At 43.8% G+C, this 27,692-nt stretch overlaps 1 protein-coding gene across 1 annotated transcript in view; it reads left to right on the forward strand.

Annotated features, from left to right (window-relative positions):
- Positions 1 to 27,692, forward strand: part of SEMA5B (sema domain, seven thrombospondin repeats (type 1 and type 1-like), transmembrane domain (TM) and short cytoplasmic domain, (semaphorin) 5B) — a gene marked incomplete at its 5' end in the record, with an annotated part of 54,283 nt that overhangs the window by 15,222 nt on the left and 11,369 nt on the right. The window contains 10 exons of the mRNA XM_009578929.1: positions 1,836 to 1,953; positions 8,096 to 8,277; positions 11,396 to 11,539; positions 13,043 to 13,190; positions 14,574 to 14,799; positions 15,452 to 15,670; positions 17,413 to 17,583; positions 18,489 to 18,638; positions 19,547 to 19,591; positions 22,781 to 22,986. Coding sequence (XP_009577224.1) covers positions 1,836 to 1,953; positions 8,096 to 8,277; positions 11,396 to 11,539; positions 13,043 to 13,190; positions 14,574 to 14,799; positions 15,452 to 15,670; positions 17,413 to 17,583; positions 18,489 to 18,638; positions 19,547 to 19,591; positions 22,781 to 22,986 — 1,609 coding nt within the window. The remainder of the gene's footprint in view (positions 1 to 1,835; positions 1,954 to 8,095; positions 8,278 to 11,395; positions 11,540 to 13,042; positions 13,191 to 14,573; positions 14,800 to 15,451; positions 15,671 to 17,412; positions 17,584 to 18,488; positions 18,639 to 19,546; positions 19,592 to 22,780; positions 22,987 to 27,692) is intronic.

Genomic DNA, 27,692 nt, shown 5'->3' on the forward strand with positions numbered 1-27,692 from the left:
CCCCCCGTTGCTTCTCTCATTCTTATTCTTCTCTCTAGAAACCACCCAGTTTCCTCCTGAAGGGCCGAGTTACCGAGAGGGTGGGCAGATGCCCCAGTGTCTGCTCAGTAATGAACAGGGTGCTGCCCTTGCTGAGGGGCTGCTGGACGGCAAAGGCAGCTCTGGACGTGGTGGCAGCCCCACTTTGTGGATGAGGGCGGTGTGGGTTGCCAAAACAGCAGGATGGGGGTCCTTAGTAAGAACAATTAGCGAAGCAGCACGTGTCCCTTCTGTGTCCTTGGACTGAGGATCCCGAGACTTTCTCAGCAAATATTTGATGTTCTGTTGCCTGGGGCTTGGACAAACTCATCTTTGCCTTTTCCTTGGGTGTGCTGAAGCAGCTGAAAGAAAAATGTAGTAGAGACAGTAGAGAAGTGTAGTAGAGACCTTCCTAAAGCATGAAAGATAAAGTTATGTTCCTTACAATTCTGTGTGTGAAATCTTTAGTAGAGGAAATGTGGGAGCTGCCATGTAGGAGCAAACTGGAAACTCATAATTAAAATATAAATATATGCATGTGATGTGTGTCTGTGTGTGTGTGTGTGTATATATATAAAGCAATGGTACCAGACAGCAAAACAGTCTAGGTTTTGCTTTGGGGCAAATTGCTGTGGAGTCAGTACAGACTGATAGAGTGCTTTCAGCTGTGCTTAAGGGACTTGCTTTTTCATTTGCGGCTGATTACAAGCTAATAGGATTTCAAAGATTTCTGGGAGGGAACAGTTCACATCTCATTGCATTTGATTCTTTTTTTTTCTTTTTTTTTGATGTTTCATTTATCATACTGATACCTACCCTTAGAATAATTTTTATTACTCTTCTGTTTAACTTCTTGAACTGAATTTTTCCCCTTGGTCCCTTGCTGCTGTCTAATTGGCAGTTTTCAAATCATTTGGGACTTTTGGAAAGATCCTACCAGCCTTTTGTGTGATAGAAGAGAACGGATCATTGGAATAAAAAATAACGTTGTGAATCTTTTTAGGTTTAGCCCTCTCTTCTTTGTCTTTCACTAATACATGCATGATGTGGCTTGTACTGTTATGTTTTCTTAATGAAAATTAAGAATTTGAAAGCAACTCATGGGAACAACCAATACAGCTGAATTTTATCAGTACAAACTAATTCTGTGACTGACCTTCTCTGTTTAGCGGCAGTAGTAACCCTAGTTATTTTTCTTTAGCAGCTCACATGTTGGGAACACACACTTAGCCTGTAAATATGGATTCAGGAGGAAAATGAATACAGCAGTGTTCAAAGCAGCCAAAAGCTTAGAAATAATGTTCTGCTGTGACTTTTCCAAACCGACATCTTGATGTTGGGATTATAAATGAAACCATTGTTCCAGCAAAGGCCAAGACTAATAGAAAGCCTTTATTACTGGTCCATTGGCTAATTCTGCTTGTCTAACCCCTTTGGATAGACACAGTGTCAGAAAACATACTCACAGAGGTTGCTTTGTGTGAGATTTGGCCTGCTGAGTGATTACATGGGGGCACAAAGATATCTCAATGACAAGTGTTCTTTGACTAAAATTTGTAAAGTCATTTTCTTTCAAAAAGAATGAACTGATTTTTAATCTACAGCTTCTATGAGTGATATTTGCTTTGTGTTCTATCACCCTTCTATTTCGCTGTTTTCCCCTTCCAAGCAGGTAAACCTCTGCTTAGAAGAAATTGTTTCTTCTGCTGAGCTTCGGTGCAGTTGACAGCTGTCATATACAAGCACTATACTTGAATACATGTCTTTAGAGCTAGGCAGTGTTAAAGAGCTTTAATCTTTTCTCTTTGCACATGCAGGGAATGCCTAGGAGCCAGAGACCCCTATTGCGGCTGGGATAACAAGCAGAAGAGATGCACCACCATTGAGGACAGCTCCAACATGAGCCTGTGGACTCAAAATATTACTGAGTGCCCGGTAAGTGAAAGGAGTGGAAATATTTTCTATATACTGGTGTGTGAATGTGTGTGTATGTGCAGAAGGGAGAGAGAAAGTGAGTGTGTGGCAGCCTGATCAGGACTGGCTGTTAGGAGAACATGGAGAGCCCAGTGACACACAGTAACATCTGTGCACAGCCTCTTGTTTAGAGCACAGAGACCCCAAATGTATTTGTTTGCTCCAAAAGGGGGATGCCAAAGCAAGCAGTCAGTCCTCCTTATGCCCACCCATGCCTTAAGAAGATCGGATCATGCTGTTGGCTTACTGCTGAGAACCGTGTAAGCCCCAGGTGAAACTTGAGCTTTCTGAGGGCTGCTCCACTGTCTGCACCATTTCCTTGGCTTCCCTGCAGGTCAGGGAAATCGGAATAGCTGATGTACAGCGTCCTCGGGTAGCATCCAGTTCATTTTCCTCTTGGATCCCTGAGCTGGGCCCAGGAGACAATGCCGGTGAAGAAGTGTTGCACTGCCAGGAAGGGGCATCTAGGGAGCAGCAGAGAAACGGGGCATGCGTGGATGGTTTGCAGAGGGAATAAAAAGATGCAGTATGTACTAGAGAACAAGAGGGAAGGGGAGAGTGTATCCAAGAGAGGGAGCATAAGAAAAAGAGTGTTTGGTTCTAACTTCGATTTAGCAGACCAAAGACCAAATCTATGTGATATTTCAAGGAGATGGTCTTCTTTCCTTGCCCTGGTCTCCATGAGATGCAGCAGTTAAAAAAAAGTCTCTCTGCTTGAATCAGTTTGAGTTGGCTCTCCAGTTCCCTTCCCACCCTCCCACCCACCCTCCTCTGACGACAATATGCAGTTGCTGGCTGTGATCCCCAGAAGCCGTCTGGCCAAATTTAAACTGTACCTGCAAGGTGGTTGGGGAGGAAAACCAGTCTTGTTAAATAAATTGGGCAGGCGGAGAGGGGAGGAGAAATTCTCATTGATGTCCATTGTTATTATCTAATATCAATTAGCATGTTAATACTGCTAAGTCCAGTAGATAGAAAGAGTAGACTGGATGGGTTATATCTTCACTATGCTATTTCTTTCTGGAGGTGCTGGGATGTTTATTCCCCTTATCTTCCTTACTTCTCAGATATTTTCCCAGGAAATATTAGTCATTACTTCAATCCATCCTCAGCTTGGCAGGCTTAAGTTTTTCACTGATGGATTCAGAGGCTTGTGTGTTTATAACCCTCCTGTGTTGAACTGAGATGCAGTGCTTCTTGATTGCCCATGCTGTTATCTCGTCCTGCTTAATGCCTGTGTCTGTTGATAGGTGTGTGAGGTGTTAATCCTCTAGTTTGAACGTCTGCTGTGGTGCACACTAGGGAACAGGCTACTACAGATCATTGTTTCAAGGTCATAAAAATCCAGCACAGAATATTCGGGAGGTTTGGGTGTTCTTGGGGTGCTATTTACATTTGTTTTAGCAGTTCCATGTAGATTATTTTCCGTTTAGGTGCTCTCATTCTGGTGCATACATCAGCCTTGTACTCTTCGACTGACGGGCTGCCAAGCTGTTTAGAATCAACATGCAAGCGCTCTCTTTTTCGTTCTCCTCTGCCCCTCGCTGGAATGAATTCACATCTGGCATGGAGTGGGATGGCTCATTTAAGCACCTACGTTGGCAATATCCAAGTATTTCCTTGTGTTCAGTGCAGGATAAAGGTCATGGTCAACAGAGGCAAGAGTCTAGGGCAGCATGCACAAATGACCGCTTGAAAGGTGGGGGAATGCAGTGACCCAATGTCAAATTCCACTCTTGAAAAAGGCCTGTCTGGGAGTTTAGTTAGATGAGTTACTGTCTTAAGAAGTCCTGGCTTTTCTCACCCCATTTTCCTGGGCCGAGCACCAGGCGCTCAGCTGTGCTGGTACAGCTGTATGTGAGATCACACTCAAATGTGACATGCCGTAGATTAAAAGCACCCCTCCCAAATAAACTTCTCCTAACCCAGATAATGTCAGTGAGTTCTTCTGCAGTCTAGCCCACAAACAGATGTCCTGGCACAGCTGAGAGACTGGCATGCAGCAACTTTTAAAGCCAGAACTGGCATATTATTGAATTATATCCTACAGGGGCCAGGCATTTGTGTGAGTCAACCACAGCGCTAACACAACTTGACTGCTGCTCTTGTGCAAACATGCTTGTTCAGAGCTAGTCTGAACATCTTTGTACAGCACTACGTTGTACCACAGATTCCCACTCTCCAGCTTTAATATTAAGGGACCTTAGATAGACGGTTAATCATACAGTGTTAACACAGTACCTTGGGCAATGGTTAATATATATTATTAGCAGGTAACATTCCAAACCTCCTAAAAGTTCATTGCTGAGGTTGCAATGATGTCAAACATTTTAACATTGAGAAATGATAGGACACAAATTGCACATGCTGCTCTTCTTTTCCCTGTATATGCATGTATCATATTAGGGAGTCCTGAGTACATGATTGCAGGCTGTTTGTTCTTATGCTTGGGAGAAGGGAGTGAGGTGCATTTTGGTTTTAGGAAAACTGAAAAAAGCCACACCCTACTTTATAATATCTTACTGATGCCAACATGAGCCACCAGCAGGAAAGGAACTTTAGATTTGGCTAACAAACTCCATTAGCCAAGCTCATGGCATCACTGTTGATGGTGGTTGGCAAGTCAGGAATTGAGTATTCCCAATAAAGTGTACAGTCCTCCTTATCCCGAGCCAAATGGTGCTCTTCCTTGCAGGTTTCCATCCCAATCGCACTCTGTGTGTCCAGCAAATCCCTATCTTGGTCATCTGGCATCTGTTCCATCTTACTCCATTTTCTTGCTAATCAGTGCCAGTCTCCCCAGTCCTTTCTTGGGGTGTCTAGCAGACTTCTACCCTGCTTTCAACTCATGTGGGCTCAGCCACTCAGACCTGCAGTGCCCAGGGTAATCCTGCTCTGGCCCGCACTGAAGCATGCCCAGTGCACAGAGAAGACTTCAGGTGGCAGGATCAAACTCTATGAGTCTCTGAAAACTGAAATTTTTCCTCCCCACCTCCCAAGGATTTTATACCCTAGGCAGATTTGAATGGCTTTTCAAGGAGATTGCAAAAAGGTGTTACACGGACATAAAGTTCAGTTCCTTGCTCTGAACACTGGCTTGTTTCAAAGAAAAGGTTGCTACTTACGGATATTCTTTTTCCCTAGATTTGATTTTAGAAGTGGTTGAAATATTTTGACTGAGACTTTGCAAGAATTTTCAGCTTCTATCAAACAGCCAACATGGAAACTTCCAGCTGAAATAATTGAAGCTTGGCAAAGTTATAAGCAGTTGACATCTGAATCCTAAGAGGAAGCACAGATGAATTGAAAGAACAAGGAATGCTTCTAGCCTTATCTGTAATGTCAGAATAAACATTGAAAATATCCTGGTAGCGGGCGGTAAAAATGGTCAGTCTGAATTTTTAGATCTTGCACTTGAGTCTTTAGATGATACAAGGGAGAAACAAACAGGTGATGCCTTTGGTGGGAGTATGTCAGTTTACAACATATGAGAACTCCGGAATTGGTAATATTGTCAGGTGAGAGAAGGGCATTTGGTCACATGTGTTTTTAAAGATGTCCTGTCTGTCTGATGGGCACTGTGTTGGCTACAAAGGATTTGCCTTGTGAAGATATTCCTGAAAAAGATCAATGCATATGGGTTTTTATCCCACTTCCCAAGTTTGCTCTTTTGAAGATATTTTTATGAATTTAAAAATGGAATAATAATCCATATGTAATTTCTTAAGTATAAAAACTTCCCACACTCACAACGTGACGTGTTTATAAATCTCAGCATTCTGGTTATGGCTGCTTATTTGTTTAATTTTTGGGTTGCTTCCCAGTATCACTTATGAGCCAATAATTATTTGTCAGCTTTTTTTTTTTTTAATTGAAGCCACGGGCCATATCATACCATTGATTTCTGAACAGAACTCCCTGCTGGAATCAGCAAGGCTTTCTGGCTCGGAAGTGAATAGAAATGATCCAATACTTGGATTATGACTTTTGTAAGGCAGGAGGAAAAAGGAGATAAAAATCTAGTATTAAATATCCGAAAGTAGTTCTTTTGATTTTTTTCCCCCCTGACTTAGCAACCCAACTGTATTGATTTTTGACTGCATGCATGTTTAAAACAACAAATTCAGCAACGACAACAAAACTCAGCTCAGTGTTCTCTTCTCTGGGCATCTTGCCTTGTAAGCTGCAGCCCAGAGCAAATTTTTGCGACGACATGATAATCTATTGCAAACAAAGGTTTACAACAGATGCTTGAAACCCCCCGACTACAGTCTGACGAGCGCAGTAACAGATCTAAATTACTTCCGTGCCACTGCTGCATATTTTTGATGCTGCTGTAGATGGGTGAGAGGGGAAGATGACAGCCCACCAGAGGTGCATCGTGAGTGTTTAAAGTGGCGGACTTGGAGAATAAGCACAGACCAGCATGTTTCAGAGGATGAGTGTTTGAAAGCACTACTCCCATGGCTGTGGTTGGCTCCCTGCGTGGCTCCCGAGCAGGCTTGCAGCCCCTCTGCGCCTTGGTTTCCTTATCTGTAAAGCAGGAGAAATGATATTGCCCCTGGGGCGGCCCAGGGGACGGATCCTGCTGACTGCACAGCTCAGTGAAGCATGGCACAGTGGAGTTTGTCAGCCGTAGCTGGTCAGATTTGGGGCCAGGGCTGTTCGCCAGGGCCCCAGCCTCTTCCTTTCTTCACCCTTGGTTGCCTGCGACACCGAGGCCAAATCCAGAATTGTCTTTGCCAGCAGTTTTACCAAAGCTGCTGAGCATCCCGCCACCCCATGGGTGACACCAGTGGGGATGAGCCACTTGCAGGCAGCCACCATCTGTGCCATCCCACCTGCGAGGGGGCATATGGGGTGGGGAGGATGGAGGGAGCCTCTCGGGGAGAGTGCATCATGGTGCTGCGCTGTAGCAAGGAAATAGCTGTACCTAGGCAGGGCCAGCATGGATGTCTTTCTGCCTCGTGTTTCTGAAGTCAGGAGCAGAGGGGAAGCCAGGGCAGGGGTTTTTAGGGCAGCCTCCTGGACATGGTCCTGGAGTTGCTGGATTTTGCAGTAGCGGTGGAGTGGGCACGAGAAGGCAGCGGTGGCCTGGGAGCATTCCCGGGAGGATCAGGCAGCACTCGTCTTCTCAAGTCAGCCTTGGTGACGAGGGCCCTAGCAGCTTGCTCCCCCAGCCCTCAGCTTAGGGCTTACCTAGCAGCACTGGTTAAAACAAGGCACAGGGGAGCAAGCTCTGACACCCTATCTCCTGGAAGGTCTTCACCAATCCTGGGCTGAAATAGTTCTGTTTCTCATGCTTTTGCTCTGCCAGGACTACCGTGCTTTTACTTCTTCACTGCAGTGCACAGGAAGCTCAAGCCCCAGCCTGTTCAGGCTGTACAGGCATGAAACAAAGGGCAGAGTAAACAGATAGCAGTGTGGGCTGGTCTATAAATTGCCTTGAGGTGAATTCTTGCTCTTTAGCCCACTATGTGATCCTCAGCATTAATTCTAGTCACCACCGTCTCCTTCACTTTCTATCCTTCAACCAGCTTAGCCATTTAGGCTACAGCTGTGTTTAGAAAGGGAGCCAGTTCTTACTATGTGTTTGGACATGGCCAAACTCAGCGAGGCCTCGGGGGCCAAACTCACCGAGTCCCCAGTCTCAGCTGGTCACTATGGTTATACCAACGCTAACCTGGAAAATACTCTGCAGGAGCAGTCCCAAGCACTGCAGAGGCAGGAGCATAATGGAGTGGGGACAGTCAGCACTGGCCATTGTGTTGCTTGAAAGGCTGAAGCTGTGCCGTGTGGGACGAGGGAGCGCGGTGGGTTTGTGGTGTGGCAGATGGATGCTTGTGCCTGGTGTGGTGCTGGCTGGGTTGGCTCGGGTGCCTGTGCGCACACGTTAGGTATGCAGGGTGGAATTTGGAGGGTAAATATTGATGCGGCATTGTCTGAAAATAACCCTATGTTTTGAATCCTGCTCACAAGCACAGACAGCTCCCATCTAAGCTGCATCCTAATCCCCCTGGCAGCTTTGTTTGGCATTTCTATTGTGGGGCTGTCTCCAGAAACGTAAACTTGCTATTAATTAACTTTTTTCTTTTAAAATTAGGTGAAAAACCTGACTACAAATGGAAGATTGGGGCCTTGGTCCCCGTGGCAACTGTGTGAGCATTCGGATGGGGACAGCACAGGCTCCTGTATGTGTAGGTCACGTTCATGTGACAGCCCTCGTCCTCGCTGCGGAGGTCGCGGCTGTGAAGGGGCCAGGATCGAGGTTGCAAATTGCTCGAGGTACCTCAGCATCTTTGTGCTTTTCAGGAAGGAAACAAGAGTTGTGCCTGTCCACAGCTTAGCTCCTTCCTTGTGTTTCTGTGACCATGTTGTTGTATCCCAGCCAAACTGAGGTATGTGAGGTCCAGCTTGAAGTCAGTGAAAAATGAGGGAGCCCAAGGTCTCTGAGAGAAGGGCCTTCAGCCAGGGCTCTTGGAAGATGAGCACTCCGAATTAGTGTACACATTAACCTTCCCTACGCTGTGCCTCGGTTTCCCTCAACTGTACAGTGAGTAGTGACCCATCAGGAGGAGGTGAGTAAGGCAGAGGTAGTTGTTAGCCAACTGAGCAGCAATAAGCTAAAAAAATCCAGTAAGCTCGTAATTTTTCAGGGTTTGGATTCTGAGATTGCATTGCCAAAATCGAGCAGAGCTCCTTCAGAGCAACATTTGTAAAGACAGGGCCTAGTCTAGCTCCGAGCAAGGCTTGTTTGTGTTTGCCTTGTTCTGCGAGTCTGTGAACTGTCGGCAGCACGCTGGCTAGGTGAAAGCAACAGATCATCATCTGGCAGCGAGCAGCGCTTAAGAGGCATGCCTGCCGGGGACAGCACTTAAACAACGCATGTAGCTCGGCTTGTGTCGAAGTGCTGCCTTTCCAGGGAAGCCTGAAACTCGTACTTGGGCAGTATGGAAGCTAAATGTCCTCTGGTCGGGTGCCCAAACATAGCCAGGATGTTTGTGTCCATGTTACCCCACCACCCTCAGACTACATCATGTCATGACTCAAAGAATGACGATGCAATAGTGTAAGCACTACTTAGCTAGGGTGGGGCCAGCCAATATTTTGGTAATTATTGGGTCGTTACCAATCTACTTTATCTTCTCCATAAACGTTCATTCCATTAAGGACAGCTGTCTCTTGACTCCTCTCTGGAGATCAGTGCTGGTCTTGGCACCAAAAATTCAGCAATACTCATGTTTTAATTGGCATCTCTCCTTCCAGTTGTGGGCTGTGCTGCCCAAAAGGCGTGCAGTCATTCCTGCCCCTGTGCTGCCACCGTGGGCTGAGCGGAGCCTTCCCAAGGCAGGCTTTTTATGTCAGTGGCAAATGGAAAGCATGCCATGGGATGGGTTTCTCAGCACTGCTCTGATGGCAAAAGAGGCAGGAACAGCTTCTAAGAAGGACATGAAAAATAGATTATTCACTCTGAAGACATAGGAAAACAGCATGGTTTGAAAAACAGGGACATCTGGTCATCCTACATCCGCCTCAGCCCTCAAATTTCCTTTAATTGACTTCATATGGCATTGAGATTTCTTTTTGCAAAGAGGGAGCAGGATGCTTAAAGATGAGGTCTATTAGAAAACTGGAGATCTAAAAATGGAAGGTGTCTTTATTTCTGTGAAAAATCCTGAAACACAAATAGATCCTGAGAATTGTTGTTTTTTTCAGGAATTTTTAATAGAAATTACTTCCCCTTTTTTGCTGCAGTAACAGCAACCTTCCATTTCATTTTTTCTTTTTGTGTTTTTGCATATAATCTTTCTTTTGGATTAAGGAGTGGGGAGGTAGTAGGTGGATTAAAACATGGCAGAATAAGATGGAATAGTAGGATTTTTATATAAGTGACTTTCTTGTTCTTTGACCTTGTTTGGGGCAGGAGAGGGGAAGGGAAGGAGGGAGGGGGATGAGAGAACAAGAGGAGGAGGGGAGAAATATCTAACAGGGTTCTAAAATAAAGCTGCCAAGAACAGGCAAGAGTTGATAACAAATACAAAAACTGTGAAGGGCAATGTGGGTTTTAACTTTCATCCTCTGCCCTGATTGGTACTATGCCAGAAAATATTTCTTGCCAGCAGTGTTATTAGTTCAGTAAATGCTTTGAAAATTAACATCTGTTTTCGAGCTTAGCTTTCAAGAACCAGAGAGCACCTGAGTTGTTTTTTGACTAGACTTTTTAGAAAGGTTTTTCTTTATTAAAAAAAACCAAAAGCAAGTGAGATTTTTGGCTTAAGGCAGTGAGGTGTCAAGATTAGGCAGTTCTGTAAGACAGAGCATTGCCACTGGCTCCATATGAAATGAAACCTGCAGCAGAGAAGAGATGAGATACAGTTCCTCCTCTCCTGCTCCAAGGTTCAGTAGTGCTGCCAAATCAGAGGAAGGTGAGCTTTAATAAATGCAAGATTTTAAAGATGAAAATGTTGGCTTCTGTGTAAGCACGCAGTTGAGTTACCGCATGGGAGCAGCGTCGCAGGAGCCGGCGCCTGCACGTGCTCAGCCTGTCGCGGGAGTGAGGCACAGAATGTTTGCCGACATCTCTGTCTCTGAGGTGTGAACTAAGGGGTTTTACATCTCATTTGCTTCAGGCTAAGTTACCACTGCTCAGCAGAGATGTGATCACTCATTAAACCATGAAACTCGATCCTGCCTCTGAGCTCTTAATTGCCTTCTGGTTTCTACAGATTTAAGGTCACACTACAGTGACGTCTGCAGGCAGCCATGAAAGCTAGAAGCAATTATTGTTATTTTTAATGAAATTTGAGATTTCCACTTAATAGGATTCAATGCTGAAGGCTTTAGGAAAACACCAAATATTATGAGGTTTGTGATAAAACCATGGGAGCTGGCAGTAGTTATGCTGTAAGAGATTTAAAGCATCAGTACCTACTGAATTAGCAGAGGGTAGGTTTTTTACATCCTTTGGCACAACTAGCATTGGTGAGCCTCAAAACCTGCACTCGTTGTGCAGAAGAGTCCAGGAGATACACCTTTGGGATCAACCATCGGCTCAGAAAAGGAGGGTTATGAGACATGGAGGAGATGGTGGGGGAATAATCAGTGAGAGTTACAGCAACCGTCCTGTTGCCCAGCAAATCCTAGGAGGCATTTTCAAAATCATTCAATATTGGCTTCATTCTTTTCCTTTCCAATTCTCAGAGACTTCAATAGGAGGAAAGTTAGGCCAATGCTAAGCACTTTTGAAACTCCCTTTTCTAAATCTCTGCTGATGTAAAGTCTGGTTGAAATGAATGATCTCTTCAGCAATTCTCCCATCAGTGCCTTATGTGTTTTGTTGTAAAGCACGGCATGACGTGGGCAGATCACTAGGTAACCTGTTCTTTCTCACCTGCTTTGTTAGAAATGGCGCTTGGACTCCCTGGTCTTCCTGGGCCCCGTGTAGCACCTCCTGCGGGATAGGCTTTCAGGTCCGCCAGCGATCCTGCAGCAACCCCGCTCCACGGTACGGGGGCAGGGTCTGCGTTGGACAGAGCAGGGAAGAAAGGTAAGAGATGTTCACAATGCTGGGTATTCACTTCTGTGGTTATAATGTTGGCAGCTGGAAGTGGTGGCTCTTCTATGAATGCAGATTAAGGCTGTTTGGCTGAAAGCAGAAGGAATTCCAGAGCCTGGGAGGGATGAGGTTGCTCACATGCATGGCCACTCTCTTTCAATGAGCCTGTGACCATCAGAGACTTCAGAGCTGCCTCCCCTCTCAGGCAGGACCTTTCAGACCTTCGCAAGTATTCCTGTCCCCCAAACAGAGGGCTGACCTCCTCAACGAAAGGAGAAGCTATGCCTGCTGTTAGCAGTGTAGAGTTTATAGATACAGTTACACTGTTCTGAGGCATCCCTGAGGAGGCAGTTGAGTATGTGCCACTTTCATTGCCAATTGCACCATTCCTAAGTCTGTATTAATTGTGCTGATGCACCAAAAGAAGTTCAAGGCAGAATGTAGCTTAACTCACAGATTCAGGGTTGAGTTTTTGCAGGGCTTTGCATCAGAAAAACATCTTTTTTTTTCCCTCTAAACTAGGCAAATTTCATGCAAAATCACTAAAAGACAATACTTTTTGAACCTACAGAGCCATCTGCATTATTACGCTTCTTCAAGCCCAGCCCCTCATTAAACACGTTCTTCAGGGCATCCCAATTTGGTTTCCAGATTTGACATTTTATTAAAGGCCACCTCTGCTTGGCAGTAGGCTGTTGCATGTCCCTTGAGTGGTCACTTAAGACAGATCTCTCTGTATTTCTCAGAATACAAAGGGCAATTCATTTAACTTCCTTGATTCAGGACATTTTAATGTTTGGTTTGATTTGTGGCCATTCAGAATGGTCCTTTTTGGTTTTTAAAGACTACATCTGAGTCAATTGCAGTCCTGTGTGATTCAGTTTGAGACCAATATTGATTAAAAAGCTGAACAAAATTAAAGTTACCTTTTGAAAAGGGAACATGAAATAGCATTAATTTAGGGCCTGCTTTTAGATGCATATAGTTTAGCTTCAGTTAGAAACACTAGTTTTTTAGGGTCCAAGCAGCGGTAAGGGCCAGATCATGTGAAGAGAAGATTGTCAAGTGTTTAGCACCTGCCATTAGTGACAGATCACTGGTGAGTTGACCTCCCATTAGTCATCCCATTGAAAATATTTACCATCCACTCTCTCTCTTCATGACACGTGGGCTTCAACTTATGAGCTCTTTTGTGAATTCAGTGCATAGAAGTTATGAGCTGAGAGCACTTTCAAAAACCTGATCTTGACCATTTATTCCAACTGTCTCAGTGAGCTCAGCCTGGTTAGCCACTCCCCATTCTGTACCAAGGGTACAGTTCTCTGCCATGAACAGCAATATTGGTAATCTGCCTGTTGTGTCAGCCTTCTGCTGGCTTTCTGTGCATGCACGAATTGCACCCAAATGCAGCATGCAGTCTTGTGTCCGTCACCATTTTGTCCCTCGGATGTGCTGACATGCATGTTTTTTGAGCAATGCGCTTTCTTCTTCCAGATTCTGTAATGAGAACAGTCCATGTCCATTACCGATTTTTTGGTCTTCATGGGGTCCTTGGAATAAATGTAGTGTGAATTGTGGTGGAGGGATTCATTCAAGGCAGAGGTCCTGTGAAAATGGAAATACATGTCCAGGCTGTGCTGTGGTATGTATTATTTATTGACACTGCATAAGGGGCACCTATTCACATCTAGCTTCTAGGGACTTAGTATTTAACTCCTTTCTCCATCTTGGTTTTATTTCTCAAGCTAAAAGAAAATTATATCCTCAGCTTTTGCTGGAGAGGATGCTGAAATGAACTGGGAAGCAGAGAGGTGGCAGATTCCCAAAATCAATGAAGTTGGTGTGAGAGCGTGTGTGTCAGTGTGTGCGTGTGTGTGTGCACGTGCGCGCATGTAAGGACAGACTGTTGTACAGAGGACTTCCTTGAGGCCTCTGTAATCTTAGATATCAAGTCCTTTACCCAAAAGCACTATACGTTTTTTTTCTTCTGTCCCACTCCCAAGGATGATCCTATTGAGTCAAGGAGGCCCTACATGCATCAGAAACGAGTCTCACTGTCATACTTGAGTAAACAACAGGTCAAACGCCTAGTTAACCCATCAGTGAGGCAATGGCTACCCATTTTCTCTCTTTATTTTCCCTTTCTTATTCTGGCAGCTGTTTCATGCAGCTATTTTAATTAGTTTTATGGGGAGTTTTCTTTCAGTGTAAGCAGATTTGATCTGGAACCTCCCATCTGTTCACAAGCTGTTTGGCGTTTACTCTAGAATCATAAAGTCCTGAAGCATTACATTTCTTTTCCTCTGCCAGAAAAGACTGGTTTATTTATTTATTTTTAAACAAGAATGCAATGTTTATCACTGGAATTCCTCCCACTAGCGGCGAGAATTGTAAAGACCCCAAATCACCCCATCCCCATCCAGCCAGAATGTTGTCTGTACTCAATGGATGCTCTACACCAAGGATGGCAAATGCTTCATAGCCCTCACTAGAGAGTTCAAAAGCCAACCAAACAAAAATAACTGTAAAAGAGATAATCTAAACCCATCTTAAAAATAAAACAATAAGCATTTCAAGGAATAAACCTTACTGACATTTTGTCCTCATGGGGCTCCTCTAGGCTGACCTGAGAGCAGCATCTCAGGGTCACAGCAGAAAACTTGTTTGCTGTTATTATTATCTATTGCCTGAATTATTCTCCTGCCTATAATGTACCAAGCTTTCGAAGCCCCACAGGACTTTGAGCCAGCAAAGAAACACAAACCTGAGGGAGAAATAAAAATAGCAGGTATAGTTCACCCTTGAGGTCCACCTGAAGCTATGCACCACTACTGCCTCCATAGTCACCACATTTTGTGCTATGCCCAGCACTGGTTTGTGTCTGTGAGGTCAGGTAAGGTGGATGGAGGTTGTTTTAGATGCAGAGGGTACCTACCCTGTTATTTTCTGGGGTGTAAATAAATCTCTGTCAGTTAGGCTGCTGCTGTTCAATAAGTAAGGAGAGAGTGGGTTTCCTTCTCGGCAGGAATATAAGACCTGCAACCCAGAGAGCTGCCCAGAGGTGCGCAGGAATACACCCTGGACCCCTTGGATGCCTGTCAACATCACCCAGAATGGTGCCCGCCAGGAGCAGCGCTTCCGCTACACGTGTCGTGCCCAGCTGTCTGATCCCCATGAGCTGCAGTTTGGGAGGAAGAAGACAGAGAGTCGATTCTGCCCCAATGATGGCTCAGCAGTGTGTGATACTGACTGTATGTTTTGCCAGCTCTGGGGGACCATAGGGCAAGCCTAGATTTGGTGGTGGAAGGGGGATCCTCTCAGAACAACCAGAACCTGATTGTGTCTACATAAGTCTCGGCATGTATGACTGGTATCACTGCAGAATGGCAGGGTTGGAGAGAGCCCCAAGACTTAGAGGTCAGCACAGTTGTGAGCTCTGTGCTTATGGCAGTGTACAGATTTGTTCTTGCTACTGCCAGGCTGTCCCAAAGCGAACAGGCAATGAGGGTGTAGGGAAGAAGAGAAGAGCCATTCCACAGGACAGTGTGTCTTTACTCTTCTTTCTCTCTGGAGGTCCCCTTGTGGACTGCCTGTGGGGTTATTCCCTTCACTACTGCCGTGATGCAAGGCAGTATCCTGAGGGCACAGCCCGGACTGCCACAGTTTGCTGCTTAGAAAGGTCATTTATCAAGCTTATCAGCAGACTCAGTTTGTGTGTGTACAGATTTCATTTTGCATCTAGCTTAGCTGTAACCCTGTGGAACAAAACTCTTGCTAAGGGCTTTCAACAGAAACTCTTCGCCAGAGCGCATAAATCCTGATTTTATTCATGAGCTGAAGCCCTTTTTAAAAGCCCAACAACTAACTTGTGACCATGTGGTGTCTTGTTTGTCTTCCTTGAAGCTCTTGTTGATGACCTCCTCAAGACTGGTAAGACCTCTGCACGGATTATCAATGGGGGCTGGTCCTTTTGGGGGGCCTGGTCTTCCTGTTCCAGGGACTGTGAGTTGGGCTTTAGGATCAGGAAGAGAACATGCACAAACCCTGAACCTAAAAATGGTGGCTTGCCTTGCGTGGGGTCAGCGATGGAGTACCAGGACTGCAATCCACATCCCTGCCCAGGTAACCATGATCATTTTCCTGCATGAAATTCAGAGGTGTTCTTCCCCATGTTAAAGGTAGAGCCACAAAAAAAATCAGTATTTCCAAGCTGCTCTTTTTTTTTTTAATTTGGGGGATTTTTCCTTAATTTTTTTTAAAGCTATTGTAATGACCCATGTACGTGATCTTTAGTGCTATGACTTATGTTTCACCTAGGCTCAGAGGGTAACACAGCCACATCCTCTAGAGGAAGTAGTATCGTGGCTTGCCTAGCAATTTTTTGCTTCAAGAAGGTTTGATGCTCCATCCAGTGGAGGGCATCTCGGTGCCTCTGCACCTTGATGAGGAGACAGGCTTAATAAATGTGGCTTAATACTGTGTAGAGATGCTTGATGTGGTGGTTCTTCTTGTGAACACTTGTTTCTTCCCCCTCTCCTGCTTACGTATTGTTCTTGCGATGGGCATCTACTCTTGACATCAGTTACCATTTCCTGCACAGCCAGCAGGGAGTATTCTTGCCTGGTTTCCTGGTTTTCGAGTTTGTCCTCATGTTTATGTTGCACTCCTGGTCCAGAATAGTAATAATAGACCATTGACTACTATATTCTCTCTCACTTATCCTTCTCCTTGCAAACTAAACTAAATTTAAGTGATCTTACACAAATTACCTTGCCTCTTTGCAGATCTAGCAATTATCTACCTCTGGCAATATAGTTTGTGGCCTACACTTGAAAATGCTGTATTATAATAGTATTATTATGATTCTAAAATTCAATATAAAGATAAAATTCAAATGCAGATAGGAAAATATGATCAGAATGTGCAGCAAGAGTGTAGCAGGAGTGTCAAATATTGCACTCTATGGCCTATAAAAAGAAAATAACTCTAGTGTTATAAAGGCAGCTATTAGTACTATTTTGGAAGCTCTCAGTGGCCTTTCACTAATGTCTGTGCCCTTCTTCTGTGCTGTTTTCTCCCCTTGGACACTATGATGTTTTACAAGCTTTTCTGAGTGCATGATTACTATTTTTCTGTGTCTCCCCCCTCCCTGCCTCACTCAATGTGTATACACAAATCCTGGGTTTATCTTGCACTGAGTCGTCAGGTTATTATCTTCTGAAATAATGGCATGTGGGCCTGCAAATCAGGCAGTCTAGTAGTCTGACAAGGGGGGGATGGAAATCAGGGATCTTAAGTCCCTCCCTAGATTTACCATTAACCTGTTATGGGGCTGTGCTCAGATAAAGCCTCTGAGTTTCTGTTTCCTGAAGGTTGGAACTAGAGGACTCAGACCCCCACAGAAAGGTGCTATATAAGCTCCACTTGGGTTGTACAGCACTTTTTTCCCAAGTAAATCTGCTGTTGCTGTAAGTGAAGCGTCAGGAGACAATATAATAATAATGACAACACTATTTTATAAAAAGGTGTAGAATAGAATAGAATAGAATAGAATAGAGTAGAATAGAATAGAATAGGTTTCAGTGACTACCCTAAAGAATAGTTTCTATTTTGGCACTTTATGGTGCAGAGTCTTTTTGTGCATAGACTTCATTCTGCATCTGCAGAGTGCAGCACATTTGTACCCTCTCTTGATATGAAGTTCTTGTTGTCAGGCCCAAATGTCCTGGGGTGCAAGAAACCACTAGCTAATCTGGGCAGGGTGGATCTGGAAGGTGAGATACTGGGGCTCTTCAGCTTTGTCACAATGAGAGAAGTAACCAACGGCATCTACTTCTCTCTCCTTGCTTTTCAATGTCCTTCAGTGAAAGGCTCATGGTCTTGCTGGACTCCTTGGTCTCACTGCTCAGCAACCTGTGGAGGAGGACACTACCAGCGCACGCGGACTTGCACCAATCCAGCTCCATCTAGCGGAGAGGACATCTGCATTGGTCTGCACACGGAGGAGGCCCTTTGCAACACGCACCCATGTGAAGGTAGCCAGTTCTTGTCCCTGCTCCACCTGGCTTGGGTGGTGGTGGGAGCAAGGCACATCTGCAAAATGTTTAAAAAATAAATCAGAAACACCACCAGTTAGAATCTTTTCTGTCCATTCTGTAAATGTCTGTTGAGCCAGGGAAAAAGGAGACATCCCAGTGTTCAACTGCAATGCATCACCTTTCACTTTACCTGTTCACTAGCCCACGCTCAGGCATTCTGGTGCCGGACAGGCAAAATCTTGTTAACAGCTGATCCATTTAAAGTAATTGGAAAAGCAGGAGCTTAGATCTTCAAACAAAACAAACAAAAGGAGTCATGAAACATGAGTTTGTACAGTTGCTAAAGGGACAATCCTTCCTTTTTCTTACACAGACAGGGAGATGAGCATGTGCTACAACTCAGAAGACAGGGTTTAGATCTGTGCTGGTTTTGAACTGCTTTTGTGTATTTCTGGTCCAGTTCGGGCTGACTCCTGCCCTTAGGAACATCAGCTAAACTCTCTAACTGCTGTAACTTGTGCTGGCTGCTTGGGGTATCCCTGGGAGGCCACCTCAAAACTTGGAGGTCCTGGTGCAACATTGCCCTGTCCAGCTCCTTGTACGTCTTTAACCAAAGAGCTGATATAGGAGCTTTTAAGATGGCTCTATGCTGGGCAGTGCTCCACCAAGGGGTGGTTCAGTCCATATTAAGCAAACTACAAGCTGACAAGTAGGGTATGATGCTTGCATTGTTATTTGTATTGAGAAAATTAAATCCACTAAAGGCCCCTGGATTAGATGTGCGAGAGAGGCCCAGGCCAGGATCTAGACATCCTTCAGCATGGGAGAAGTTTGGTATCTACAAGGGATCCTTTTCCTTCTTGGTGACGGTGTCTGTGTGTTTTCCTGATCTTGGATTTCAGGTGGCTGGTCAGAGTGGTCAGAGTGGAGCCTGTGTAATGAAGAGGGCATCCAATACCGCAGCCGTTATTGCGAGGTACACAGCCCAGACTCTTCTCAGTGCATCGGAAACAGCACGCAGTACCAAGATTGCCTGTATAATGAAATTCCTGGTATGTACGGTGTCATGGAGGAGGGAGAGGGTGGGCCAATTCAGGAAAGCAGCTTGTGCCCTGACTGTCAAGCTAGGCTGAGAATTTCTCTATTATAAGTTGGGTTTGGATGCTTCTAGAAAAACAGGCAAACAAAGAAACATGTTATAAACTCCATTATTGCAGGCACAGGGTAACTCGCATTCCTGTAAGGCAGCTTAGGTTTTCTTTAAAACAGAATTACCTACATCTGTAATAAACAACTAGTATTGCTTCATCTGAATTGAAGCTTTTAACCTTGCATAGTTCATCTCAGGCTGGGTTATAAAAATTATCTCTGTTCTCAGTATGGATACGGGCAACAGAAGGTCCTTGAGTTCAGGTATCAAAAGAAGCATCCCAAAAGGGCGAAGAAATAAGGTGAGGCAGATGGATAAAATTGGTGTGTGAAGTGGGGAGATTAATCAAGGGTCTAACTGAGTGACATTGTTGATGGACAGATGGTCATCAACATCTTCCACCCTGTGTTTTGTGGAAATTGAATCTCTCAGGCAAATATTCGATATGGGTCTAGAGTGAATAACCCCTTTTCACATAGTCTTTTCTGGATTACAGTGCCCTGACTTAAAAATCTGAGACCTCTAGGCAATGGTACTCTTCTTTTTCATTGTTTTCTCAGGTATCTTCTTTCCCCTAAATCGAAGAAGCTAAAAGTGATCAGGTAACAGTACTGGAATTGTCAGGTCTTTGGAGAGGTTTTGTTGCATGTGTTTCACACTCTGAGCTTATCATTCAATTTAGGGAGACTCTCAGCTTGCTGTAGAACACGTGAGCAGCTTCTTGTGTCTGGAGCACAGGGGGTTTAATTATTTAAAGACGTAAAGTGATGGCAAAATGACAACTTTCTCCAATCTTCTTTCTTTGTTTAGTGATCCTGCCAGCCTCCAGTATTGATGAGAGCACAAACTGTGGAGGTAGGGTACCACTAACTATATATCTTATTTTTATCTTAACCTGGCTTCTTTTCTCTCTGTGCAGTATCAACCAAACCATTAATCTATACAGCTCATATCCCACTGATAGCCTTAATTCCACTGGAGTCTTGCTGTCTGAGTCAGACTGGAGGAATGTATTGCATGTCCACTTGTCAGTTCCAAGATTTTTATTTATTTTGGGGTTTGAGTTTGCCACTGAGGGTCATTAATTACCAAGGAGCACATTGCTTGCCTCTCTCTACCCACAGGGTAAATGGTTCAGGAGAAAGGAAGGGATATTCCTCATTCCACTACTGTAAGCCTCCAGCTTTTTGGAGGCAGGTGTTTTTAAATAACCTATCAAGATTTCAGCGAACAGGATCTCTTAGATCCTTTGCTGATATAGGATGAGATTAGAGTTTATACTTGTCCTCCAAGCACTTCCTTTCATTCAAGTCCTCACCTCTCACAGAAGTTGTGTCTCCTTTCTGCATGTAACTTGGAAAGATCCAGTCATTAGTGTCATTTTTCCGCTGCCCTAGGAGCTCCTATGATAAAAATGCAGACTGAAGAAAATGGCAGGTTCCTTCGACATTTTAAAATGCTAGTTTCACACTAATGACCATGTCAATTCCTGCTAGCGTCACATCCCTGCTTTCCTGAAATCTAGATGATCTGCAGACTGCCAAAATCTCTTCTCCCTGTGGAGATCATGGCAAAAAAAGGCACACCACCTGTGGCAACGGAAATGTGGCTTCTCGGTTTGTGACTGTGGGGCAATCAATGGAATTAAGATTTCAGCACCTGCAATGTAACAGTTGGCTTTCTGCATCACTCCTTCTCCCTCAGAGGGAGGTGCAACGTATCTGCTTCAGTTCCAGTGCTTCTTACTACGGCTTGCATTCTGCTGTTGTGCACTGTATCAGCATTTCCTTTTTTTACCATCACCATTGTATTTGCTGTTGCAATCTACATTTTACCATAGCTAATATTATTTATTACTTAGTGTTCTACAATATTTGGCAAAGAAGCCAATCAATAGAATTTCTGTTGATGCGTCTCAGAAAATCTATATTTTCAAAGTGATGAACCAGAAAACTTCCCCCCGGGGACTCACATGCTGCAGACAAAATAATTTGGTTTTTCCCTAAGATGCAGCTAAAAGTCACCTGAAAAATCAGATGGGTCTTTCAAAGGTGAGAGGGAAATATAAGAGCGCTTGATGTTTTAGAAAGGATTTCCTACTATAGTGAATTGATAAATGTACTAGTGAAATGAAACATTCACTGCAATATGAGCAAAGCTGGACAGGAGGAGAATGTGACAGTGTCATGTGGCTTCACTGAGCACAGTTGCATATTCGGTGTTTTAGCTGTCATGAGTGACGTAAAGCAGGCGGAGGTTTTTATAAGGAAAATGTCTTTTTGCAAAAGTCTTGTAACATTTAGTAGGAAATTATCATCTTTCTGCTGTTTTTTTGGACCATCATCCAAAACATAACAGAAAGTGGTAATCTTGCAATAGAATTTTATGTGTAGTTTAAAAAATAAATGTAGCTCATCAGTCTAATAAATTCTGTATGTTCTTTACTGTAATTATGATTGAAGTGCATTACTTTGCTGTAGAAGTCTATTGGTTTTGTTCTTTTTAAACTCAGGAGGATATTTTTTAACTAAAGATTAGAGGAGAGCAGTAGACTAATGGGCAGAATTCTCTATTTGAAAAGCATATCAGTTAAAATGTGAGATGGCACCAAAAAAATGCACACCGTGATCAGACTAAGAATGAACCTCATTTAAAGCCACTCTCTGAGTACTCCCTTCCATTTCTCTGCACACAGTCAAGTCAATACAGCAGTCTGTCCAAATGAATTGGCTTTTTAAGTATTATGGGAATTTTACCGCTGCGGTCACCACTGAGCCGATGTGGCTGTCCCTTGGGACACCTGCCCTGGGGGAAGCAGTCAGGGGTCCCCCCGCAGGCACTAGGGCCCCTGTTACTCCTCTTTGGAAGATGACAGAGCAAAGGCAGAGGAAAGGCAATAGCATTTGGAGTCATCATCGCGGATTCTTTTTCTGCAGATCCTCCCCTGCACATAGCAAAAGACAACAAGGTCATAAAGTTTTGCCACCCAAGATTGCTTCGGGTTCTTCGTTAACTTGGTGGCTGTAAAGGTCGCTACTCTTTGTTCTGTTGTCAGTAGAGATCTGTTGGTTGTTGGTTTTACCATGGGTTTTGAGACTCTCTGAGGTGAGGGAGGAATGAGGAGTACTATTTGACTTTGTCTTCCCTCCACCAGCCGGAGTTGCGCATTAAGCAACTCCCAGTGCGTGGGATGCAGAACTAGAGCTCCTTCCAGAGGTCAGCGCTGTGCTTGGAGGGTGCTGCTGCAATCCCACGTGGAGAGATCTCTGTGGGAGGCTTTTATAGTCCAAGAGCTTTTCTTTTTGAAATATTTGCACTGTAGCTACCCCCACCTGCCTGCAACTGGCTTCCTATCTTTGCAGTTTGTGGAGAAAGCCAACAAAGAAGTGTTTTTCAAGCAGTTCCCCCCTTTTTCCACCTTATCTCTCCCATTCCCCTGAGGACCCCTGTTTCACTGTTAGCGGTACAAACACACCTCAGAGGTAGTGCAGACATGGCCAAGGCAATGCTGCTCCATGAACAAGCAAGAATGCTGAGCACACTTGGATTACATGGGGGAGGAATGTGTATCTCCCCCACCCCACACACAGTCCCATAGGCCTTTTGGGCAGCCGACAAAAAGGGCTTTCCCCTCCCTTCGTTCCCCTTCAGAGAAACACTGAGCATTTTTATCCCCTTATTTCCAGGACACGCACATGCTTTGGAATGCATTAATGTGCATTGTTTGTACGGCTCATTTCTTTAGCTGTCAGCTTAACATAATGTTTAGTTTCAATATCAATAGAGGGGAGAGAGGAGAGACAGGGAGGGAGCTTTGAGAAAACAATGCATGAACCTGTTAAACTGCACAAGGCAGAGCTGCAGTGGGGAGACCGATTTGCGGGGAGATTATGTCAGTTTATGTTAGAACGTAAGACTCTGGCTTCAACAGCTTATTAATGTTGATCCCGAGATGTCATAGCTCTGATTTGCACCTGTGGTCTTGTCAGGAGAGGGAAAAAGGCAGTTCTTTAAAAATAGCATCTCTTGTCATTTCCCTTGCAGGTTTTAGTCTCATCCATCTGATTGCCACTGGGGTCTCCTGTTTCTTTGGCTCCAGCCTCTTAACGTTTGTGATTTACGTGTACTGCCAGCGCTGTCAGAGGCAGTCCCAGGAGTCGACCGTTATCCACCCAACCACTCCCAACCATCTCCATTACAAGGGCAACACAACCCCCAAGAATGAGAAGTACACCCCTATGGAGTTCAAGGTAGGGTTCTTGATGAGAACTACCACAAACAGCTTGATACTACCTGAACAAATTCTGTATTTATGTCATGGTTGGAAATGGGTAGGTTTGTGTTTCTGTGCCCAGCTCTTGGCATTACGTGTGGGGTTGAAGGGGCGTTTCTGCATACTGTCATGAAGGGGTTAAAAAGTCCCATTACCGCAATGGGATTTTGTTCTGTTTCACAGTCCTGATGAATGCCAGTCTGGCAAGTACATACCAAGATACTCCAGCCCATTCTGACTATTGTATGCATAAAAACTGTCCTCTGAGAAGTCAGTAAGAGCTCAGTTCAGTGCATTGTTAGTGCATGGTAAGAGGAAATGGAGGGGAGGAAGAATGAAAATGGAAACTTCATTCAACAAATAGCTGGGAAAATGCTTATTGGTAGGATGAGATTCTGGAAATGCTTTTGGAACTGCCAAATTGGAGAGAATGAGAAAGCAGAGAGGGTTCTGCGCTCCCATCAGTACTGGACAGAACTTACCCCAAGCAGCCATGCAGAATTCAATGATAGCAGCAGAATTGGGAGTTGAAGCCTTAGGAGAAGATGAGTGTTGAAGAGGCATGCTTGCTAAAGGGAACATCACCTGTTATCTGAGCAGATAGGACTAAGGGTGCAAGAGACAATACGCTGAGACAGTAGTGCATCGTTGTATTTGAGCCTCAGTCTCCAGGTGAAGTGTGGGATCAAAGTGAGCAGCAGGATGGGTGAAGGGGCTTCATGTCACCATGGGAGGAACAGCCTGCCTAAGGTCACTTGAACAGTGTGGACCATTATTTGGGACATGAACACAAAACAGAAGGAAACCCTGCAGCTGCTTGCTCCTTCGTATTGCTACGTGCTGTTGACATTTTGATTGTCTGTTTCTGCTGATCTGGCCTGGCTTCTGACTGAGACCCAACAATAAGATCAATGGTGGGACCGTTGCCATAGTCTAAACTCCCTGGGTGTTGGGGACTGTTTCTACATAGGGATTTTATAATGCTGGGCACAGGACGATTCCTGATACATGACCATGATTTGTGATGTGAATACGCATCAGAACTAAGAGCTTGCATCAAATCATTTAAAAAGAGTCAATGTTGTTTTGGTGTTTTAAAGGAAAACCGTTTGAGCTGGAAAATAACAGACCAGTTATAAGCAATAAGCACGTGCTGAATTCCTTGTGTTGGGCATTGCAGCCCCTCAGAGGATCCTGCTGCCTATAAATGCAGTCTCAAAAATACATTTCCTAGCAGCATAAGGCTACAGTTGCATACAGTTTAATAAGGGTGCAGCATCATAATGCGAGTCAGCATGGATTTGTGGAAAGTAAATCATGTCAAACAAATTGGATTCCTTTTTTAAATTAAATAAATATTGATCTAGATAGGAGGGAAGCAGCAGACATATTGGGATTTTCAGAGGCTTTTAACAAAGTTTCACAGGATGTATTATTCTACACACTCTGCATATACAGGTTAGGTAATAAATTATTAAGACAGGTAAAGAACTGGGACCTGATCCTGGAAGCTTCAAAGTATGAGAGTAATCCTTTCAGTTATGTGAGCAGTTGTGGCAAAGTCAATAGGAAGACCCAGATGAAAAAAGCTTGCAGGAATAAAGAAATGATTAGGAGTATCCCCGTGTTCCTTACATAGCAAACAATGAAGAAAAGAGACAAAATTATTTTTGTGGCCAAAAGCAGGTAGTTACAGGGTTGGCTTTGTGTTAACATTTTCTTCATGATTTATATTGTGCTATTATATGTTATCAGTTGATGCTAAAATAAGAAGAACGGTTAAAATTTAGAAGGATGAAGTTGTTCGCAGAACAATCTTGATCAATTGGATAAATGGATTATGAAATGCAATATGTCTATGCTGAGTGGTGCAGTGGAGTAGAAGTACTAACAAAGCTAAACAAAGTTTAAAATAGCAGCAGATTAGTTAATGTAGTATCAGGAGAGAGTTGACCTTTTTGATAGATCCATCTCTGAATACTTGATCTAGTGTGTAGTAACAGTGAGCAGCTGTTAGAGTCTTCTTTCGAGGGACATAAAGAGCCTAGCCATTAGATCAAGTTTTGAAAAGTCTAGTTTATTTAAAGGAAGGCATTAGCTAACTGGGACTGTATGAGTTAGGCTGGGGCAAGAAGGGACTTGGACACAAGCAGAGATAGAACAGATGGGTCTTATTTGTAGAATGTTAGGAAGGGAAAAAGATCAAATGCATAAATCTGCAGTCGTTGGACAGACCAAAACTAAATGTTTAGGAGCAAGGGGCTACTTGCCGAGGAGAACTCGGAAGTCATACACTTTCAGAGTGGTGAATGAGGCAAAGAGATTTACAGAAAAGGTAAAATCTGTTTATCAAGTGAAGCCCCTTTTCTCTATTCCTGTTGAATATTTCCTTATGTTCATCTTCTCTATTGGCCCTCCTTTCTTAAACTCTTGCCTGAAAATGTGTCATTTAATTCTACAAATTTGCCACTCCTCCGTGTTCCCTTGAAGAATATAGCGTTAGTGCAGTAAGAGGAAGGCTCTGTGTGCTCTGTGCTGTGTAATTACTTACAGAACTTGTTATTAGCCAGCTTTATTTTTAGGAATAACTGGCAGATTTTTCTAAGGGTCAGGAGGGAGTTTTTCATGCCTTCAAGGAGCATGTGTGGTTTTATTGTGATGCTACACAATTAACATTCAAATGATGGAGGAGCTAAAATTCACCTTCTGGAAAATGAGGGTTAGACTGAGCTTGGATATGGGCCTATCTGAATTTAAAATGTGTATGTATGAAAGAAAACTAAAACACCTGAAATTCCAGATTCTAAACCCAAGTAAGTTTCTATTCAGCAGATACAAAGAAAACTGCCCCCAACATTTTCTAGGTAATGAAAGCAAAAGCATCATTGTAGGTTTGTATGTGTATATGTGAAAGAGTTAATAAATCCACGGTTAAGGAAATACATGGTGTGTAGACTACCTTTCAGTAACAGAAAGTAGTAATACGCAGTGGCATGATGGTAGCAGAAGGCTAAGCATATGCACAAGTCTATTATTTTTCATTCTTTGATAATAAAAAGCCTCCTGCAACCATCTTTAGTTTGTTTTCATCTTGAAATATCTCTGCCCTCCAACCAGCAGGTGAACACAGTAGAAAGTTTGGCAGTGTTACATTCAAATGTACAGCACTGAATGCAAACTCATAAATCAAGGTGAATTTTATATGGAGGCAGATTTTAATGAAGGAAGTGCTAGCTGATATGAGCCTTGTTGGACATTTCAGCACAGCAATGCAGTAATGCAGATCAGATGTAAATATCTTACATAATGGTGACCTATTGATCATTTAGCTGATGCTAACTTGCCTAGGCAGTGTTTTGCAGAAGAGTGTTTTATTTTTGCTGGCTTCTTTTCCCTTCCTGTTTTGTTTTCTCAAGAATGCTGTGAGGTTTATTATTAGCTATTTTAGCCATGATGTCTTAAAAGATTTCATGCATATGCATTTACCAGCAGCATGTTGATTCTGATTTGTTATTCACAGATCGTAGGGGAGAGACCTTTTGTGTCACCTAATAAGCAGTTCATGTTTCATTAATTGGTTAAAGTTCATACAGCACTCTGACAATATTGAAGACTGTGCAGAACAAGAGCATAATGAAATAAAAATTATCTGCTCTTCACATTTTGGCATGATGGGTTACAGAACCACCTACAACCTTCCCAGTACTGCCATGCTGATTAGTTAATAATTGGCTATCAAAGCAGAGAGGAGATCCTCTTTTTTAACATTTTTGCTTCAGCTACTCAGTGACTTACTTATATGAGTTACTTATTAGAGTCATGCTGATGGAAAGCCAGATGATCCTGCAGTAGAAGCGGGAGGATGTAGGGTCAAGGTTGAGCCCTTGTGAATTCGGAGCTCTTGGAACAGCCACACATGGAGAAAGGGTTTGGACTGAACTTCTTCCTATTGCTAAATCCTCTGCCAATAAAGAGAGCCAACATTTTATTCTACACGGGATTTGGACAGGCAAAGGCGTCTGCACATTGGTCCAAATCCAGAATCCAATGGCCTTTGGATCAAGCCAGATGGGATTAGTGAGAAATGTCAGTTTGCAGGACGGTTATGATGATGATTCTGCAGATTTTCTTCTCAATTGTGCTGGACAGACCTCCCTCTGTCCTTCCTTCCTTAAACATAGCTTTAGTCATGAGTCATGCAGTCAAACTCTTTCTGTACTGGTGCCTCAAATAAACTGAGGAAGCACCTGAGCATTGCATCTGTTCTGGGCATCACCGCTGCTCTCGTAGAAGCTAAGGGCCAAACACTGAACTTGTGCTCAAGCAAAACAGTCATTTATGAGTCAATGAGCAAATTTATTATCGGGGAAAATGAGGTGAGAACTGAGTGAGATTGCAGGATATGGCAATGAAAGAAGGAAACTAAATATTTAATGTATCACCTGATACCTGAAGTTTCTAGGAGGACGTCAGAACAATACACATTAACTTCAGTAGGACTGCCAGTCCTGCACTAGCCCAAAGTTATATAGCAAATATGAATGCTACCAGAAAATGGGGGGAATATTCAGTAGATCACTTGGGACCCTGTACAAATTAGAAGCTACAATGAATATTTTTTAATAAAGTGAGAACAATGCTGTTGCGAATCAAATAACAGTGCAGAGCCGATACCCCCTGTGA

The sequence above is a fragment of the Fulmarus glacialis genome, unplaced genomic scaffold, assembly GCF_000690835.1.
Source record: "Fulmarus glacialis isolate BGI_N327 unplaced genomic scaffold, ASM69083v1 scaffold24235, whole genome shotgun sequence".
NCBI classification, from domain to species: domain Eukaryota; kingdom Metazoa; phylum Chordata; class Aves; order Procellariiformes; family Procellariidae; genus Fulmarus; species Fulmarus glacialis.